Source organism: Leucopleurus acutus (genome assembly GCF_964270905.1).
Source record: "Leucopleurus acutus genome assembly, chromosome: 16".
NCBI lineage: Eukaryota > Metazoa > Chordata > Mammalia > Artiodactyla > Delphinidae > Leucopleurus > Leucopleurus acutus.
In genome coordinates this window covers 37,040,911-37,059,988 of record NC_139158.1, presented here as the reverse complement: position 1 = coordinate 37,059,988, position 19,078 = coordinate 37,040,911, and the positions used below count along the sequence as shown (strand labels likewise).

Here is a 19,078-nt window from a genome sequence, read left to right as displayed (position 1 = left end):
CCAGCAGTTATTGCACAGGGAGCAGCAGATAAGGAAGGGCACCCACAAGGCAGCAGCATCTGCCCAGAGCCCTTGGGTCCACCAACCAGGCAGTCCTCCAAGCTGGGCCCAGGGGCAGGAGTTGTGCTTGTGCGGGGTCTGGACAGAACGGCCCACCCCCGCCTCGTGCCCGCGGCCGCCTAGCGGGCTGCCCCCTGCATCCCTCCCCCTTGGTCCACCGCCCTGCCCGCTCGTGCCGCCCCCAGAGGTACCCATCCTGAGGTAAAGGTCAGTGTGCGGGCCGGAGCCCAGGCGGCGCGGGTGGGCCGAACTTGGGCGGCCGCGTCACTCCAGCATGGCGTCCAGCTGGTCGGCCAGGTCGTCAAACATGCTGCCAATGTCGTCCAGGATGCTGCCGGTGCTCTTCTCGGCGGCCGAGGGGCTGGGGGCGGGCGCAGCGTGAACTGGCTGGGTCAGCGCAGAACTTCCAGCCCCCATGTCCCGCCCATTCAGCGCGAAGTCCCGCCCCTCGCGGAGGCCACGCCCCCGCATTCAGGGGCGGGGCCGGATCAGTCCACATACTCCCCACATCTGCCCCGCTCCGCCCCCTCCCACTCACAGTAGCCTCTGTCGGGGACTGGGGCAGCTCGTAGAGCCCCGCCCACGCCAGGCCGTGCCCGGCGCAACTCGGGCCCGGCGCAACTCGGCCCCGCTCTCGCCGGGCAGCCTCCAGGTGTGCACCCGCCGCGGGAGCGCACAGCCCCCCACCTACGCCCACGCCGGACCGGGTCCTGCACCTACCGCGAGCCTTGCGCGTCCTCCTGCCGGATCTTCTCTTCTACGGCTTGCAGCGCCGCCGCCAGGCACGCGCTTGTCTCCTCAAGCTTCTGCCTGGCGCTGTCCCCCGGCGAGGCGCCGTCGGGCGCGGCGGGGGGCCCGGCTACCGCTGCAGCAGCGCGCGGCGGCTTGGCGGGCACGTGCAGCGCGGGCACACCGGGGGACGGGGGCCTGGCCGGGCTGGCACTCAGCGAGGGTGGCGTGCTGGCGGGCTTGGTGAGGGCAGCAGGCGGCTGGCGTGCCGGCGAGGGCGACGGGCTGGCGCTGCCCGACTGCAGCCCCGCCGCTGCCTTGGCCGGCTTGGGCGCCGTGGGCGGTGGTGGCGGCTTGGGAGACACGGGCGGCGGCGTGCCGTGGGCACGCTTCACCTCTGCGGGGAAGAAGAGAGTCGCACCGGGGTGGGAGGTCGCGCGGCGCGCGCGCTGCCCATCCCGGCATAAGCCCTGCCCAAGCGCCCTGCCTCGAACCCGGAATTAGCGATAACGCCCTTTGCACTGCCGCCGGGCTCCAGCTCCAGCCCTCCGCCCCCGGCCTCCCTGAGGCTGCCAGGGAGCGCGCTTCCCTGTGCAGGCCTGCTTGGGTCACTGCTTCCAAACCCCGCCCGGTCCGCCCCCCACCTCCATTCCCCTCCAGGTGTGGCCTGTTGCAGACACCGGCCCTTCCGTTGCTTGAATGCCACAGGGCCTTTGCACCTCTGATCCTTCTGCCTGGAAGTCTCTCCCCTCCCTCCTGTGCTTGGGTCATTTTACAGCCAGGTCAGAATCCTCCCTTAGCCTTCCAGCATCGTGGGCCTGTCCTCCTTCCACAGGTGCTGCTATTCATGGGTTTCTGTGTCTCCTTCGCTGAGGAATGTAAGGATCATCCACCCTTGTCTCAGCTCTCGTTGGTGAAGTGGTCCAGTGGGTGGATGGACGAGAGGGTCTGAGGATACTTTCCCACCCCACTCCACCTGGCCTTCATCAAATCCAAGAAGTGGAAAACCCCTCAGACCATGGCATGGGGAGCTGCAGGAGGGCCCTTCCCCAGCTGGTTCCCTGCAACCTACCTGGGCTGCCAGGACCTGGCAGTGGCACCTTCTTGGAGGCAGGTGTGGGTGAGCCCTGGATCTTGGGCACGGGCTGAGCCAGAATGGGCTTGGGAGAGACAGGTGGCTTGGCCGGCTTCCGGGCATCACTGTCTGGCGGGGGCAGCGGGGGCAGGTGCAACAGGTCAGAGGGCGGGGGCTCAGCGGGTGGCGGTGGCGGGGGCAGCTCTGGGGGCCCAGCCTGCTCAGAGGCCGGACGGCGGCGCACAGTGCCTGTTCCATTCTGGTACACGGACAGTGGTGGTAGGGGAGGCTCGGGACCTGCCTCCCTCTCCTTGGCCTTGGGCCGGCGCTTGACCGTGTCGGACTCAGTGAGGATGAACTTGACATTCTCCTGCTGGCTCTGCTTGGCTCGGATGCGCCTCTTGAGCGTGGCACTGGCCTCCACCCTGGCCAGTGGTGGGCCCTCCACACCCGCCTCACCCTTGGCTGGACCTCGAGGCCGCTGCCGGGTAGCGCCATCTTCCACAACGTGGCCGTGATCTGCAGGCCCCCCTGGCTCTCCCGGACCCCGGCGAGCAGTGGCCAGAAGTCCTGTGACAGGCCCACTCAGTGTGCGGCGCCGGTTCACCACCTCGCCGTCAGGCCCAATGGCCTCCTTGTGCTTCACCGAGGCCAACACCGTTGCCACCCGGCCTGGCTCTGGGCTGGCGGGGCGAAGCATGGGGTGGCCCTCAGGGGGCCTGCGGGCTGCCCGGCCCCCACCCCCAATGGATGACAGCTCGAGCATGGCTGCAATGCTCTTCACGCTGCCAGCGCTTCCTGTGTCCACACTGCCAGCCAGGTCACTAGCCCGCCGGCGCTGTGCCCGGACCCCCAGCCGGCCGTCCTCAGCCCCAGCCACCTCAGTCTCCGCATCTGGCACTGACTCATCAGCCAGGTTGGCACTGGCCATGGATGAGCTGGAGCGCTTGGGTGGGGGTGGGGGGGGGCCCTTCTTTCGCGGCCGCACAGCGAACGACTGGCTGCGGTTGACATTCTTGTCAGCGCCAGCAGGTGCCCGCACCGAGTGGCTGCGGCCCACGCGCCGCTGGACTGTGGCGTAGGGCCCCACCGTGGCCGGCACCAGCAGCTCGTCCCGCTCCGGCTCGCTGTCAGACGCCGCATAGCGATTCAGGCTGTGGGCACGCTTCTTGGGCCGCCCTGACTCCATGTCGGCCTCAGGGGGCAGGCACAGCGTGGGCACAGGCGCGGGCACGGCCGCAGGCGCAGGCCCCGGAGCAGCCGGCCCTGTCTCGCTCTCCACGGGTTGGGGCAGCACGTAGGCAAAGCCACGGTGTGTGGGTGACTGAGGCAGCGAGCGGGGTGACATGGGTCGCTCCATCGGTGGCAGCAGCTGTGGGGTGGGCTTCACCTTGGCTGTGGCTGGGGCTGGACCATGAGGCCCCCCCAGGGCTTGCGGGGAGCCTGGCCGGGCTTTTGTGGGAGTCTGGGGGGGCGTGAAGTGGCTGGTACCTGGTGGAAGGACCTGCCGCGGCTTGCCAGGCACTGGGGGCACACTGGCCCGCTTGACGCTGTGGCCGTGGCGGCTGGGCCGGGCCTCCTTGGGGGGGGTACCCGGGGCCGGCCCCTCCTCCAGCAGGTACTCCTGGCTTCGTGACATGGGGCTGCCAGGCCCTGGGGGCCCGTCGCCCAGCAGCTCCTGAGAACTGCTCATGTGCCGTGCCCGCCCACCCAGGCTGGGCTCCTGCCGCATGGAGGCCCTTGGGGTGGGTGGCAGGTGGTTGGAGGGCTTCTCAGTAGGGGCAGCGGCAGCGGCAGCCCCTTCAGCCGGGCCCGTCAGGGCAGCCTGCAGCTCACCGCTGAGCTCACTGTCCTGGAAGGTGGTCATCTTAGGAGACTGGCAGTCAGCCGGGGCAGGCTCGGGTGGGGGTGGCGACTCGATGGCCATCACTTCAAGTGACTGTGGTACCTTCCGGCGCAGGGGTCCCCCCTCATACTTGGCGTACTCTGCCTTCTGCAGCTCTGCCAGTTTCCTCACTGCCAGCATCAACTTCTTCTGGTGTCCTGAGTCGGGCGGGGGGCAGGTCAGGCCAGGGAGGGTGGCGGGGACCAGGAGGCAGTGGGGGCGGGGTGGGGCCTCACCCAGCTTGGTGATGCCGATCTCCTGCAGGTCTTCCCAGGTGATGTCGGTGATGAAGTCGATGTTCTCGTAGCCGTTGTCCACCAGCACCTTGTAGTACTGAGCCAGGCCAATCATGGACAGCCACATGGCCAGGTTAGCCTACGGAGCAGGGGACACAGAGGGCAGCCCGAGCTGGCTGCCACACCCTGCCTATTACTCAGAGCTGTCAGAGGAGAGGGCACCGGGCCAGCCTGGCACAGAGAGACGGAAGGACAAACAGACAGGCCCGAGGCGTCAGCTTTGGAGACAGTGCAGCCTTGACAGGAGCCCAAGGCCAGCTCACACACACTTGAGAACATATGCAAACACACACAGAGGGGTGACTCTCTCCCCAGGATACCCTTTGGGGGAGGGGGAAGAATGCACTTCTGGCGGAAGAATGCGCTTCCTCACCTGCCCAGGCAGCCATGGGGACAGCATCCACGTGGACACACCACACACGTCATGAACACAGATACACAGCACCACCGACCAGATACGTGTATACACACACCCTGCATCCCAGCCATCCACGGGCACTGACACCCCTCTGAGTCACGCTCACGCCCTCTCACCACTTCCCCACCAGCATCAGGCACACGTCACACAGCCTCGTCACACGCCTGGCAAATATCTGTGATGGTCTTCACCCAGAACCACCGGTGGCTGGCTCCCTGAATGGCATTCACCCGTCCACACTCCCAGCTGGATGTCACTCATGCACCAACACAGGACACTCGGTCACCTCCTTGGCTGCACAAACAAAGTGAAGCCCCTGGGACCCGGACGTGCTGGCTGGGAGGACCCCTGAGCCGCTGACTGAGTGGGGTGAGGCAGAGTGGATGAACACAAACCCACTTGTCACCAACCCACAGCCCTGGGGCTCTCGGTGGCCATGGCATCTCCCTCACAGACGGGTGGGAGCCCAAAGCACAGCGCAAGGCCCAGAGAGGCAGCATGGATGTGACAGGCCCTGGGCCCATCTTCTCCCAGCCCAGAGCCTGTCCCACCACAGACTGCCTGTTCGTGACAGCACGGGCCGCGGCTGGTGTGGCTGTCAGCCAGTGTGTGCAGTCACCAGTGGGTGCCTTGAATGTATTTAGCATACGCGTGCTGGGTACCCGAAGCACACACAAGCGTCTTCCCCATACATGTGCCTGGGTGTGTGCAAGCACGTCCCATCCCCATGGCCCCCTGCAGTGTCTGGGTGGGTGTGTGATGGGCAGTGCTGTGGTGTGCCGGGTGGCTCCGGTGGCCCTGTGTGGCTGCCTGAGTGTGGAACACACAGTGGAGATGGGGACTCTCCAGGCTTCAGGCTTCCCTTGCCCTGACAGCCCTCAGAGGGGGTCACCACTGCCCCTGCCCCTGCCCCAGGGAGGCAGGCCCCAGTGCCCCTGACGGACAAACAGAGGTCATCCTCTGCTCTCCTCTCTCTGGACTCCCCGGAGGGCAGGGGTGGGCTGTAGCCAGGGAGGCAGGCTGTCTGTCTGTCTGTCTGCCCAACCTGGGACTGGCCACTGGGGTGCAGGGGGCCTTACGGGTTTGTGCTCAGGCAGCCAGTCGGGGATGCTCAGGCTGCTGATCTCTGCAGTGATCTTCTTCCGGTGGCCTGGCTTGGTGACCCCGATGGCCGTGAGGTCCTAGGTGGAGGAGAGGCCCATTAGCAGAGGCTGGGGGCCCATCTCTGGGTCAGCTGGTAGATAGCCTTCGGGCAGCTCACCTCAGGGGTCATGCGGCTGATGGTGGGCAGGTCATAGCCGGCGCTGATGAAGTTGGGGGCGTAGAGCTGCAGCTGGAACGTGGCAAGCCACTGGCTGACAGCCTCGGCGCCCTGGAAGACACAAGGCACCCGCTGCAGGCTTGCCCGCCTGCTCCCCCGCCAGGCATGCACCCCAGCCACCGCGGCGCCTCCTTCTCTGCTCAGCTGAAGACCACGCAGTGCAATCTGCTGTCCGCTGGGCCGTCTGCAGCCAGGCCCCGTCAGCCTGGCCCGGGTGCTCCTCCTCGCTCTGTGGTCCTGGGTGCCGCTGTCTTGAGCACTGTCCAGCACCTCGGCCTCCTTCTGTGATCTCCACCAGGAGGGTCCAGCTGCTGTCCACATCACAGGCCTCCCTGACCGTCCCCCCCATTCCTGGACCAGAGACACCCTGCAGTGTGGCCCCATGTGAGGGGCTCTGGGAATGGGGCCTCAGGCGGGGCAATTTAGTGCTTCCCCTCTACACCCCAGAAGGTGGGCTCTACCCAGAGGAATGCAGGAGGACTCAGCCAGCAGCTCACGCCCGCCCTAGCACGCAGGTGCATGCACACAGGACCTGTCTCACCCACATACACGCCTTGGCTTGACTCACATCCATGCCATTCCACACACACACACATGTGCACATGTGCCCGCATCACAATCACACCAGCCACACAAACACACCCCAACTCACTTCACACCTGTGTCACACTTCCTAGACACACTAGCTTACACGCACAGCGTGTACAAGAGACAACAGCTACACACACAGACTGACAGACCAACAGAAGGACGGGCCCGGCCTGTCAAGGGCCCTGGCCGTGCTGCGGCCAAGCCAGGCAGGCTGCCCTGGGTGCCCCCCCACCTGCAGCCGGCCCAGGCCTTGTACCTTGCCCTCCGATGCTGTCTCCAGCTTTTTGGATGGCTGCTCCCCATAGACCTGCCCGGCATGGGTCACTGGAGTCTGGGACCGGGTGGCACCTGGGGACGAGAGGGTATGGTGGGGCAATGGCTGCCTGGGGGCTACCTCCCGGCCAGGCCAGCAGTGCTGTGTCCTTGCTCTTACCTGAAGAGCCCTCCGGAGGCTTGACAGGGCTGTCCCCGGGGCTGGAGTCGGAGACAGACTTCTGGGAGAGCACCGTGGCCAAGAGCTGCAACCCAGACAGGCTGGCTGGCCAGTGCTGCTCTAGACACAGGCCATCCTGGTCCTGCCACCAACCCACCTACCTTGACCCCTTCAGAGCCTGCGTGCAGGGTGTGGCCCCCGCTGCTCCGGCCACTGGCCACACTGCTCAAGCTGCCACTGCGGTCCCCGCCTGCCAGCAGGAGGAAGCAGCATCAGCTAGTGCCAGCCCTGCATAGCCCAGGTGCTGCCTTGCAGAAGTGCCACCACCACCACCCTCCAGAGGCCCCCACCTACCTGCAAATGGCTTCCTCAGCACCCAGATCTCCTCGGGAGGTGCAGAGGGCCCTGCTGAGCTGCATCCCTGGGGTGGGCTTGGTTCGGCGCCTGCTCGGGAACCTGCTGGCCAAGCACAGCCGCCCTGAATCCTGGACTGGCCCAGGCCTGGGGCATCCCCTGGCCTGGCCCCCAAGTCTGCGCAGAGCAGAGGCTGGACACACACGTGCCTGGGGGGTCAGTACAGCCTCCTCCTGCCCTGTGTTCGAGGAGCTGAGCGACCCTCAGAAGGCCCTTCCCAACCTTGGACATTTGAGAGCAGGAGAGCATGGTAGAGAGGGGCGCAGGCCAGGCTATCCTGTGGTCCTGTAGGTGGGAGTAGGGAATTGCAGGAGAGTGCAAACCCCTCTGTGCCTGGGGAGCAGGGGGAGGGAGGAGGCCCCCAGGAGCCTGGGTCCAGGCTCCTCACCCCAGGGAACTCGATGACCTTGGGTGGATTGGCCACACCTCCTAACTGGCTCCCCTCTGCCCTCTCACCCGGCCTGTCAATCTCCATATCCTCTCTGTGGGGTAAACCAATCACACCAGTCCCCCATCTGAAGCCATTCCATGGCCCTATGGCCTCATCCTGCGCCCCCTCCCTCTCTGTCACCAAGTCAGCCACACTGGGCTCCTTTGGACCCTTACACAGTCACACTCTGTCCTGCTTCAGTGCCTTTGCACGTGTGGTTCCTGCTGCCTGGAATGCTCTGCCTGTGGCCAGCCCCTCCCACTTCTCAGGGTCTTCTCTGTCCACACTTGTCTAAAGTGGGTCTCCATCTGCAATCTCTGTGTCACTGGTTGGTACGTTTCCTTCCACATTTATTTTACTGTTCCCTTCTCCCCTCCCTCCCCGAGGGCAAGCTCCTTGGGAGCAAGAATGACGTCCATCTACTCCTAGTGCCTGGCATGCAATGTCTGTTGAATACATGAAGGAGTGGGTCTGGGGACACTGATGAGGAGACAGCTGGCAAGACACACTCTGGACCCCACACCTAGCAATGACTAGAGCTGACAATCCTTGCCCTACCACCCAAAACGCCGTGCACCTGCTTCCTTCTGGCCCGCGAGCCCATCCCCAGGTGGGACTTGCCTGCTCGCTTGATGATGGCCTCGCCCAGGGAGGAAGGGAAGTAGCCCACACGGTCATTGCCTGTCCTGTTGTCATGGATACAGCCCTTCCACCGGCCGTCTGGATGCTGCTCGAGGACCTGGTCAGATACGGTGGGAGGAGCATGCTCAGGGAGACACCCCTCCATGTCAAGTGGGTAGGTGGCCTTGGCCTCCTGCTCATACCCCCCAGTTGCTGCCAGGTGTTGCGGGGAGCATCCCAGGTCCCATTCATCCCTGTTCCAGCAGCCCCAGGCCATCCTTACTGTGATAATGTCCCCGGCTTTCACGTTGAGGCTGGTCAGGTCGTAATTGTTGCAATAATCCTTGGTTGCCCGGACCTGCAGGGCTGCCGAGGCCTCTGGGGACACAGGAGGTGGCAGACCCCCCAGTCCTGTGAGCCGGCCTGGCCCAGGCCCCAGCCCTGCCCCCCTGCCCCGCCTGGGCCCACCTCGCAGCAGCTGCTTGATCTCCTTGCTGGCCTGGGAGGTGGTGAATTGGTGCACGATGTCCAGGGCTGTCTGGCTGTAGGTGTTCCTCACGTGGGCATTGATCCCGTTCTGTATGTGCCAGAGGGTGAGGACTCTCAGGAGCCCCCTACACCCCCACTTGACCCCAGCTCCCTCTGGCCCCTAACTCACATCGAGCAGCAGCCGAACCACTTCCGTCTTCCCACAGAGTGCGGCCTCGTGCAGGGCCGTGCCGGACTTGGTCTGGCGGTTAATGTCAATGCCAGCTTGGAGGAGGAGTCTGACAGGGAGGTAGGAGGAGCAGGCAGGGCCCTGCACAGAGAGCCCTCTGCCCCAGCACCCCCAAGCCGGGCTCCAGTTCCTGGGGGCTGAGGATGAGCTAACCCTGTCCCACATCCCCGACAACCCCTCCCTGTGTTAACCCTTCACACTCCTATCTCGTCTCATCCTAGTGTAGGCAGTGCTGCGATGCCCACTTTAAGGATGAGGAAACTGAGGCTCAGAGAAGTTAAGAGTCTCCTCAAGGTCACCCAGCAAGTGGCACAGGCTGTGGGGCTATAGAAGACCACTCCCCACCCCCCTCCAGTACATCCTTTATGTGGGCGGCTTGAGGCATCCTTCGTATCCAGAGACCTCACCACATCCCCATGGCTCCCTGGCTGCTCCTGTCTTATTGCCAAGCCAGGAGCAGGAACCCCAAGGCTGGGTGCCCCTTACCCCGCCCCCTCCCCACGGCCATACCTGATGATGTCGATGTGGCCGTTCTTGGCTGCCAGGTGCAGGGGGCTGGTGCCATTGGGGTTGGTGGTGTCCCCTGGCCGGGGCTCTAGCAAGGCCGCACACATGTTGCTGCTCAGGAGCAGCTGGACCACCTGGAAGGAGGGGTCAGAGTAGGGGGGCCCAGGAATGGGGTGGGGAGCTGCAGTTTGTCTCCCATTCCCACCCCAGGAGTTGTTGGAGTCCCACTCAGCTCCCTGGGGAGACTTACCCCAACGCGGCCGAACTCACAGGCAAGGTCCAGGGGCGTCTTCCCCGAGTTGTCCACCATGCACGGGTTGGACTGGTGCTGGAGCAGCATCTCAGACTGCAGGGACCACAGGGTGTGGTCAGGCCCAATGCATCCGTCGGGCTCATTCTGCCCCAGGCACCCTGTCACCCTTGAGGTGGTCCTTACCACGTCGTAGTGACCATGCTGGGCCGCCAAGTGCAGGGGGATGTGGCCCTCATCAGACGGGACATTCACCGCTGAGCCTGCCTTCAGCACCAGCTTCATGGGCTCCTTCCGGCCCTGCCAGGCCGCATAGTGTAGCGGCCGCATGCCTGGGGGCAAGGGGGCGGTTGGGAGCTAGCCCCTGACCCTGAACCCAACCCTGACTTCTAGGACGCTGATCCCATGAGAACCTGCCTCAACCCAGACCAAGACCCGGGGCTGAGACCTCAGTTGAGGGGCCATCCTGGCCTCCAGGGACCCCAATTTTGACCTTGACCCCCTGCCTCTGGCTCTGAGGTCCCTGACAGGCCTTGCCTTTGTTGTCCTTGATGTCCACAGCAGCCTGGGCCTCCAGCAGCAGGGTGATCAATTCCGTGTTGCCATTCAGGGCTGCGTGGTGCAGGGCAGAAAAGCTGGGACAGGTGACAGACATGTATGGGCAAGGAGCCGGGCAACCTGCCTTCCCCAGGAGTCCTTGACCCCCATACCAGACTGACATCTCCCCGGGCTGAGAACTCACCCATCTGGGTCTTGGAAATTGACATTGATCTTCTTGGTGGAGCCCAGGAGCTCTGGGGTGGGAAGGAGACATGGTGAGGGAGGCTCCGTCCAGCCCCCACTGAGGCCTACCTGGGTCCCAGCCCCCTCTAGACAGAGAGCAGGCAGAGAGCGGCTGGCTAGCTCCCTGGCAGGCTCAGAGCCAAAGCTATCTAGGTCTTTAGTCTAGAAACGTTCATTCATTCAACCCTGTTTCCAGCACTCAGCATCAGGTACCAGCTTTTGGCCCTTGGTTTCCCACTGAACTAAGACGTTGGGAGGTTCATAGGCCCTGTCCCTGTCTGGGAACAGAAGCCAGGGCTGTACACCCACACAGGCGCACACATGTGCACATGAACCCCCCTCCCTTGAGACGCTGGCTGAGCACCTGCCAATGGTGGGAGGGAGAGAGCCAGCCCAATCTGTCTCTCAGAAGGACCCAGATGGGGCCGGGGGTGGCCCAGGAAGGCTGGAACACCCGGAAATGGGGGTATCTCTGGGGAAGATCTGCATTTCCAGGGTTCAGCCTCCCCCAACTCCCAGCCCCGGGCCTGCCCTGTGTAGATGAGCCCCATTTGGCAGGGCAGGATGGGGAGGCAGGCACGTGGGCCAGTGCCTCCAAGCAACCACATTACAATGGCCCCCTCATCTATGGGGGCATGCGCAGGCCCCAGGGTCAGCCCGCCTGAAGCCCGAGGGGCTCCAGCCCTCCCTTGGGGGTCCCAGTCTCCTCCCGGGGCGTCCCCAGTCCTGGCCTCCACCAGCCGCCTGCCAGAGGAGGGGAGCCCACCGATGCCCTCCCCGTGGGCTCAGGTCCAGCCGGACTCGGGCCAATCCCCTGCCTGTCTGGGCCACGATTACATAAACCATTTGTGGGTCAGTCACTCTGTGAGGGAGGGGCTGGCAGGACAGAAGCCCCTTTGTCCAGGCTCAGGACAGGGATGGGGGCAGGGGGCTGAGGGAGTCGAGTCACAGAGGGGCTGCTGCAGGGCCTGCTCTGTGACCAACAGCAGCCCCGGCTGCTCCGGCCTCAGTTCTCAGTTTTTGGATATAGGGTGTGGGTCCCCCAATGGCCCACAAAGTCAGACGGGCCTGAATTCAAATCCTCCCTCTGCCCCTTACTAGCCCTGAGGCCTTGGCTGTGAGCTCGAAGGGTCTAACAGGGCCAGCCTCACAGGCCTAAGGGCGCCTCCAGACAACACATGAAGGGTCTGACACAGAGTCAGCTCAGCACGTGGCAGTTCCTAATACTAGCCCTATAGGAATCCCACCCAACCCTCCCCAGCAAGGGGCTTCTCCGGTGAAGAGCCGAAGAGCTGAGGCTCCAGGACAAGAGGCATCTCCACTCCCCTGCCCCTCCCCCCGCCTCAGACACTTGGCTGATGCTACCGGCTGTCTAAGTTGGCAGCAGTGCCACCCCTCCTTCCCCGTGGTGGTCCAGGGAAAAACCTTGTAGGCAGCCCTGGGTCCTTTCTTGAGCCCTTATAACTTCTCCATCGGTCAATCCTGTTGGCTCTACTTTCAAGACACTTTCAAAGCACACCTGGAATCCTACCCTTTCTCACCAGTACCATCATCACCACCCTGGGCCAGGCCAGCATCCCTCGAAGGACCACTGCCATCACCTCCCCCTGGCATCCCCATTTCCACCCTGCCCCCTCCAGTCCATCCTCCATACCCACTGAGGTCAGGGGGACCCCGTTAGAACATGGGTCCGGTCCCATTGCTCCTGTCTCAATGGGGTTGGAGGTCAAAGCCGGACAATAGCCCTGTATGATGCAGCCCTCCTTTCACTTCGACTTCCTCCTCACCCCTGTTCCAGCCACCTGAGCCTCCTTGATGGCACTCCAACACACCTGTCTCCCCTGCCACAGGGCCTTTGCACATGCTGTGTGTGTGTGTGTGTGTGTGTGTGTGAGCCATTCTTCTCTCAATTATCCCCATTATTCCCTCTTCATGTCCTTCAGGTCTCTATCCAAGACCTGCTTGTCAAAGCCTCCTCCCCCATCTAAAATGGTAATCCTCTGGGAGTTTCCTGGTGGTCCAGTGGTTAGGACTCGGCACTTTCACTGCCATGGCCCAGGTTCAGTCCCTGGTTGGGGAACTAAGATCCTGCAAGCTGTGCGGTGTGGCCAAAAAATAAATAATAAAGAATAAAGAAAACGGTAATCCCCTTCCCATCTCGTGTCTGTTGTATTTTTCTCTTTAGCCCTCATACCACCATTTATCTTGTTTATTGTCCATCTCCATCACTAAATTACAGGCTCCAAGAGGACAATGGTTTTTATCTATTTTGCTCACTGCCGTATCCTTGCTGGCTAAAACAGTAACAGGTGCACACACAGTGCTCAGTAACTGGTGACTGAACTGTACCCTCATCCCACACACTTTGTCCACCTGCCAGAGCCGGCTTCAAGTGTGTCACCTGTGCAACCACTCAGAAGAGCCCCACACCTGGCTGGATGCTCTGCTGTCGCGAGATTGTTATTTTGTTTGTTTTGGGGGGGTTTTTTTGGCCCCATCTTGTGGCATGCGGAACTTCCCTGACCAGGGATTGAACCCGCGCCCGCTGCAGTGGAAGCGTGGAGTCTTAACCACTGGACCACCAGGGAAGTCCTATTATTTTTTTGGACAAGTCACCCCCCCACCATTTTCATTTTGCGCTGGGCTCTGTGGATTATGCGGCCGGGCCTGCCACGGTCCCTTGTCGTAAAGCTGAAGGGAGCCCAGGCATCGCTGTCCCCAAGCACCCCTGCCTTGCTCAAGCCCACCCTCAGCACATTCCCCCACCAAAAGGCTCTGCCCCCCAACTCTAATGTCTGCTGCCCCCCACCCTGCTTAGTTCCCATGTAGCCAGTTCTCAGCTTCTCTCCACAAGACTTCCCAGGCCAGCTCGCTCTCCTCCCTCCCGCAGCCAGGGTGCCCAGGCAGCTACGGAGCCAGGTGCTCTGAGTGGCGCCCGAGGCCAGGCCCACCTGCTTGCCCAGTCACAGCTGCACGTGCTGAAATCTCAGAGGAGCTGGAGCTTGAGGCCCAGGAAGTGACACAGACACCAGTGGGGAGAGGGTGTCTCCATCCATAAGGGGATCACTCCCCACAGGAGAAGGAGCATCTTGCTAAGGTCATCTTCCCCGCCCCCCTTCCGGCCACTGGTCTCCTCAAAGAGGAAAAGTACTGGAATTGGATGAAGGGGGGCTTGAGGTCTTGAAGCACCCCCAATTCCCATGGGGACACTGGACACCCGGGAAGGTCCCAGAACTTCAGCCTGCCTGGGGCTGGGGGGCTGCACCTCATGGAGACAGGTGCCCTGAATGAAGCTGGAGCAGAGCACGGCTTCAGGGGCCTGGGTAGGTGGGAGAGAGGAGGGAAAGTGGGGATAAGCTGAAGGCCCCAGGAGCCCCTTTCCCTTTTCCACAAGGGCACTAAGTCCTACAGATTGCCATCAGTCATAGTGCATATGCCTTGCCCCTGACCGCCCCCATGACTTGGGCTCTCCGGTCTCCTATCACCCCAGCCCTCTAACTGCTCTCCTGATACTACCCCTACCTTTTTTTTTTTTTTTTTTTTGCGGTACTCGGGCCTCTCACTGTTGTGGCCTCTCCTGTTGCGGAGCACAGGCTCCGGACGTGCAGGCTCAGCGGCCACGGCTCACGGGCCCAGCCGCTCCGCGGCATGTGGGATCTTCCCGGACCGGGGCACGAACCCGCGTCCCCTGCATCGGCAGGCGGACTCTCAACCACAGCGCCACCAGGGAAGCCCTACCCCTACCTTTGAAGTCACCTCCAAACTCCAGCTGCAGAGGCCCTGAGGGGAGCCCACCCCAGACCCTTTTCCACTCTACCCTTGTGGCCTCCCTCCACCCCTCTGCCAAGATGCTCCTCCAACCACGGAAGCCACCCACAAGCCACCTCCACAGAGCCACATCTGTCTCCTACAGGGACGTGGTCTTGGCCTCCTCTGCTCCCACCTCAGATTGGCTGAGCCCTCTGGCCTCCAGCATAGAAAGGCACCCTCTCAAATCCCCCAGGGCAGGCAGCTCTGAGCCAGACGCTGGAAGGGAACTCTTAGTGGGCCAAGGTGAGTGAGCACAGGAGTGCTGGCCGTAGTCTTCAGTGAAATGGAAGAAAGGGGAGGTTGGGCCCGAAGGAAGGGCAGGGTATCTGCCCACACCCCAGAAGACCAACCTCCACCCCAGTATTTTCTCTCCCTGGCAGTCTCTTCTTCACTTCAAGGATGATTGCTAAGGGTGACGGTGCCTGTGCCTGTAAGTGGAGGCTCCCTTCAGGCAGGATAGGGGTGCTGACAGAGCCTGGGGTGTCACTGGGGTGTGGGGTGAAGGGAAGGTGTCAGCACAGGGAGGAGACTGTGGAAACAAGAATCGTGGGAACACCTCTGGAGTTGGGGGCCCCAGGGAGCACCGCTGGATGCCCCTACCCCATGGCCCAAACTCCAGCTGTACTTTGCTGAATCAAAATACATCTTACTCCAAAGCAGGCCAGTGTTGCCATGACAACCGAGCTAATTCATGGAGGGATTTCTCCATCTGATTTATTATGCCCGCCCCTGTGAGTCAGAGAGCCCAGATTCGGGTGCCAGGGCAGGTGTCTCTCCTACCCGGAGACCAGGCCATGCAGGGTCAAATGCAGAGATCTAGGCGGAGACACAGGTAGAGGTAAAGGTCCCCACACCTCCCCCAGATGGCCAGAGTAGAAGGGGGGAGGAGTCCCCAAATCTGATGCCCCCCACTTCCTTGGCGCACCGCCCTGGGCCGTCTAGGGAATGGCCACAGTTAGCACTTCCGGAGCGCTTACTAAGTGCCTGAGCTTCATGCGTGTACTCGCTGTCCTTACAACAATGCTACGAAGCAGGGACCACAAACGTCCCCATCCTACAGATGAGGAGACTGAAGCCCAGAGACTGGAGATGCCTGTGCCCAAGGTCGATGGCCACTAGGTGGAAGACTTTGCCTTGCCTTCCACCTCTCAATCCCTGAGCCTGCTTTTGAGGCTCAGCTAAGGTTGCCTCTGCCTGAAAGCCCTCCTTTTCTGAACACTGAGGCCCTGAAGCCAGCCCTAACTGGCAGACTATCCCTGGGCCTCCGGTGTGGAAGGCAGGGCCCACCTGTGTATGTGTTCTTGCGAGGCACAGATGTGTAGCTCTCTAATTGCACAGAGCAGATAGTAGCAGCCAGGCAGGGGCTGCAGTGGGAGGGGTCCTCCTGGGGCTCAAGGACCTACCCCCACCTGCCCCAGAGGCTGTCTCAGTTCTCAGCATCTCCCCTGGAGAGATGGGAGGGTACCTCCCTGGCTTACATACAGTCCCAGGGGGTGGCATGGGGAGTCGGGGCACCCAGACCCCACCTGCTACCCAGCAGAGCCCTGCCCGCGCCCGCACAAGTGCCCTGACACACTGACACGGCCATACATGCGCAGTCACACACGCGGCTGGTCCACACGCCCATCCATCCATCTCCAGAGTCCCCGGGGGAGGCTCCAGGCTGAGCTGGGATGAGTGCTGGGATCAGGGCACCAAGCTTCCAACCATCCCCTGGGACCCCCACAGAACAAGCTCAGGATGGCCAGTGGGAGACCCCCTCCCCCCCAGTCTCATTTTCCAGCAGGGAAGCCAGAGAGGACCAGGGTCTGCACCTACCTCGAACTCAGCCTGCCCTGGGCTGGGCGACCTTGGGCCTCTGCTCCCCCTTCAGTAAATGGCCCCCAGCCGGCCATGCCTGGGCAGCCACACCCCCAGCATGGTCCTGCCACCCCCCCTTCCTGCTAAGCACGTTATTAAACATGGGGCGGGGAGGGGGTCTGACAGAGACTGTCAGCCCTGTGGTCTCCCCTTACCGCAAGAGGCCCCTCCCTCTCTCCATGGCGTGGGGGGGAATCCGCCTCGCCCTTTAAAGGCCCAGAAGAGACCTCCAGCTGTCAGCCCGCAGCCCGGGAAGGGAGGGGAACGGAGGCAGGAGAGAGGGATGCGAATGCCTGCGGCCTGGAAGGTGGGTGCCGCCAGGTGCCCGCTGGGGGGCTCAGGTGACGGCCTGGCACTCGATACAGCCCCTCCTTCAGTGCTGGCAGCGGGGGGCGCAGACGGAGGGTCTGGGCACTGCTGGCCCCGCCCCGCCCCCGGGGACCCGACAGCATCCCCCTCCCCGCCCTGCACCGGGCGGGGTGGGGGGCTCGGCGCTGGAGACGGCCCCGGGGCGCGCCGCGGCTCGCGCCCGCTCTCCGCGCCCCCCGTACCCCCCTCACTCACTGGCCTTTCCGGGCCGCGGCCTCTGCAGCAGCCTCTGCGCGGTCCCCACGTCCTCCGCCTTCACCGCCTGCACCAGTTCCTGCTCCTTCCCCATGGCGCGACCGGGGCCGCAGCGACGCGGCTGAGCTCCGTGCGCTCGGCGCGGCTCAGAGGCGGCGGCGGCCCCACGGCACCCGCCGCATCCTCCTCCCTCCCCCGCAGCCTCCTCCGCCGCCCGCGCCCCTCGCTGTCCTCGGGCTCCGGTTCGGTCTCGGTCTCCCGGCGCGGAGGGGGCGGGGAGCGCGTCACGGGCGGGGGGCGGCCCGGGGGCGGGGGCCGGCGGCGGCGGGAGCGGGGCGGGGGCCGGCGGCGGCGGGAGCTGGGTGGGGGCGCGGCACCTGGCGCCACCTCCCGGACGCCTGGGTCCCCCTTCCGCGGCCGCTGACCTCGGTGCGCCCGCGCCGGCCGCGCGCCCGACTCCTTGGCTCCGCCCCTACATTAGGACCCGTCCTCCCGAGACGCCCCCTCCCCACGTGCGGGCCGCGCGGATCAGGCCCGGCCTCTGCGGACCCCCCGCGGCCCCGGCGACCGCCAGGGGCTAGGGACAGCAGCCGCCGGGGGGCCGGACACTGAGCCCCGAGTCGGCGGCGGCGCCAGGCAGAGCCTGAGAGAGGCTTCCAGAGGCTGCGGGACCCACGGGGGGAGGGACTCAGGCAGTGGGCGGGCGGGGACCTGGGCATGGAGATACCCGGGCATCGGCGGCACAGAAGCCGGCCCGCCGGGGGCTGTCAGACATTTCTGGCCCGTGGTTCCCGTGGGAGGTGTCGAAGGACTGTGAAGAGGAATCTCCCAATAATGAATTCGGTGTCAGGGAACCCGCCCTCCCCCTCCCGCAACTGCACCTTCATGCCCTGCAACCTCTGGCTCTCTCCACAAACAATGCTAGGCGACCCCCCACCGCCCCCTCCTCAGTCGAACCCCAACCTCAGTGCACCTGCCCAGCACCAACTGGGGTTCAGCCCCTCACACTTACCACTAAGAGGGGCTCGGCTCCCCCATCCCCAGCACCAACTGGGGTGTAACTCTTCAGGTCTACCACCCAGGGGGTTTCAGTCCCCCCATTCGCAGCACCAATGGGGTTACAGCCCTGCCCAGCAGCAGTATGAACCCCACAGAAGCCTGCTTACCCCCAGCCTCCAGGCACAGATTCTGGCAGCCCCACAGGGAACTGTTCTGCTTGACACTCACCCTCCCCCCACCCACCCCCCACACATCCAGAGGTCTCTCCCTTCTGACCTCCTGGGTCTTAGCCTCCGGTCTTCACCTTGTCATGGCTGCAGCATTCTAGAGACAGACTGGTTGGGGTCTGTGTCCTGGCCCAGGTTCAGTTTCCTCATTTGCAGGGAGGGGCATATCATCACCCCAACCAGGCAAAGTTGTTAGAACCTTGGGAAGGTTCACACATATGATGGCTGGACACCCCCCCATCTCCCTATGGCCCAGGCCATCAAGCTGGTCCAGGAAGAAGGTGGCCAGAGTGTGGAGGAGGGCAAGCAGCAGGCACTGGGAGTCCCTGATCTGGACAGCTGGTCAGTCCCCTCCGTGGACTCTTCTGTGAAATTTAGGGAGCAAGCCTATGCCTCCCACTGTGCTGGGCTCCCACAGGGGTCCCTAAACACAAGGGCCCTTCCCCCCACCCTTTATGGTGACCAATTCCTGGGCACCTGCTGGGTCAGGCACCATGCTTGTCACTTCATAGATGAGCTTGGACTTACTGTGCCCTTTTTACAAATGAAGAAAGTGAGGCTCAGAAAAGCCAAGTGACTCACCTGAGGTCCCAGAGTCTCCAGGTCATGAGTCTGAGATTTGAACCCACATCGGCCTCTTCATTTGTCCCAGATCTGCCTCTTACCAGGTTTGTTTTTCCAGTCACTTTGTCTTTCTGAGTCTCAGTTCCCCCTCCATAAAATGGGGGAATGATACCTCTCAGTAGATTATTTGAGGATTAACTGTGATGCTATTCATAAAGCACCTCACAGAACTTAGTAAGTTCTCAGCAAATAGCTTCTGTGGATATTGTGATATTCTTGGGCCTTCCTACCTGGGCCATCTGGGTAGCAGTTGCATTTTATTCATCTTCGTGTCTGCAGAGCCAAGCAGTGTGCCTAGCACACAGGAAACACTACAAAAGAAAAAAAAAAGATAGTTATTATCCTTACCATTATTTTCATGTTTTGGCTAGCTAAGGCAAACCACTCTGGCCTGAGCCTAACATTTTCAGGGCTGGGGCAAGAGTACAAACAGAGGCCCACACACCAAATGTCTAAGTATTCA

At 62.9% G+C, this 19,078-nt stretch overlaps 1 protein-coding gene across 2 annotated transcripts; it reads right to left on the bottom strand.

Moving 5' to 3' along the window:
• Positions 1-324: 324 nt before the first annotated feature.
• Positions 325-16,859, bottom strand: CASKIN1 (CASK interacting protein 1; the record flags this gene model as incomplete). Of its 2 annotated transcripts, XM_082856250.1 has the most annotated exons (20): positions 325-421; positions 781-1,186; positions 1,862-3,907; positions 3,986-4,124; positions 5,543-5,644; positions 5,725-5,835; positions 6,632-6,723; positions 6,809-6,893; positions 6,970-7,058; positions 7,163-7,264; positions 8,274-8,391; positions 8,557-8,651; positions 8,742-8,850; positions 8,932-9,040; positions 9,502-9,632; positions 9,749-9,844; positions 9,935-10,080; positions 10,286-10,383; positions 10,491-10,542; positions 16,766-16,859. In XM_082856250.1, the coding sequence occupies 20 exons, from the start codon at positions 16,857-16,859 to the stop codon at positions 325-327; spliced, it is 4,317 nt and encodes a 1,438-aa protein (XP_082712376.1). The 2 variants fall into 2 exon arrangements, with proteins under 2 accessions (XP_082712376.1, XP_082712377.1); XM_082856251.1 differs by lacking the exons at positions 5,543-5,644; positions 5,725-5,835.
• Between the last annotated feature and the right edge of the window lie 2,219 nt (positions 16,860-19,078).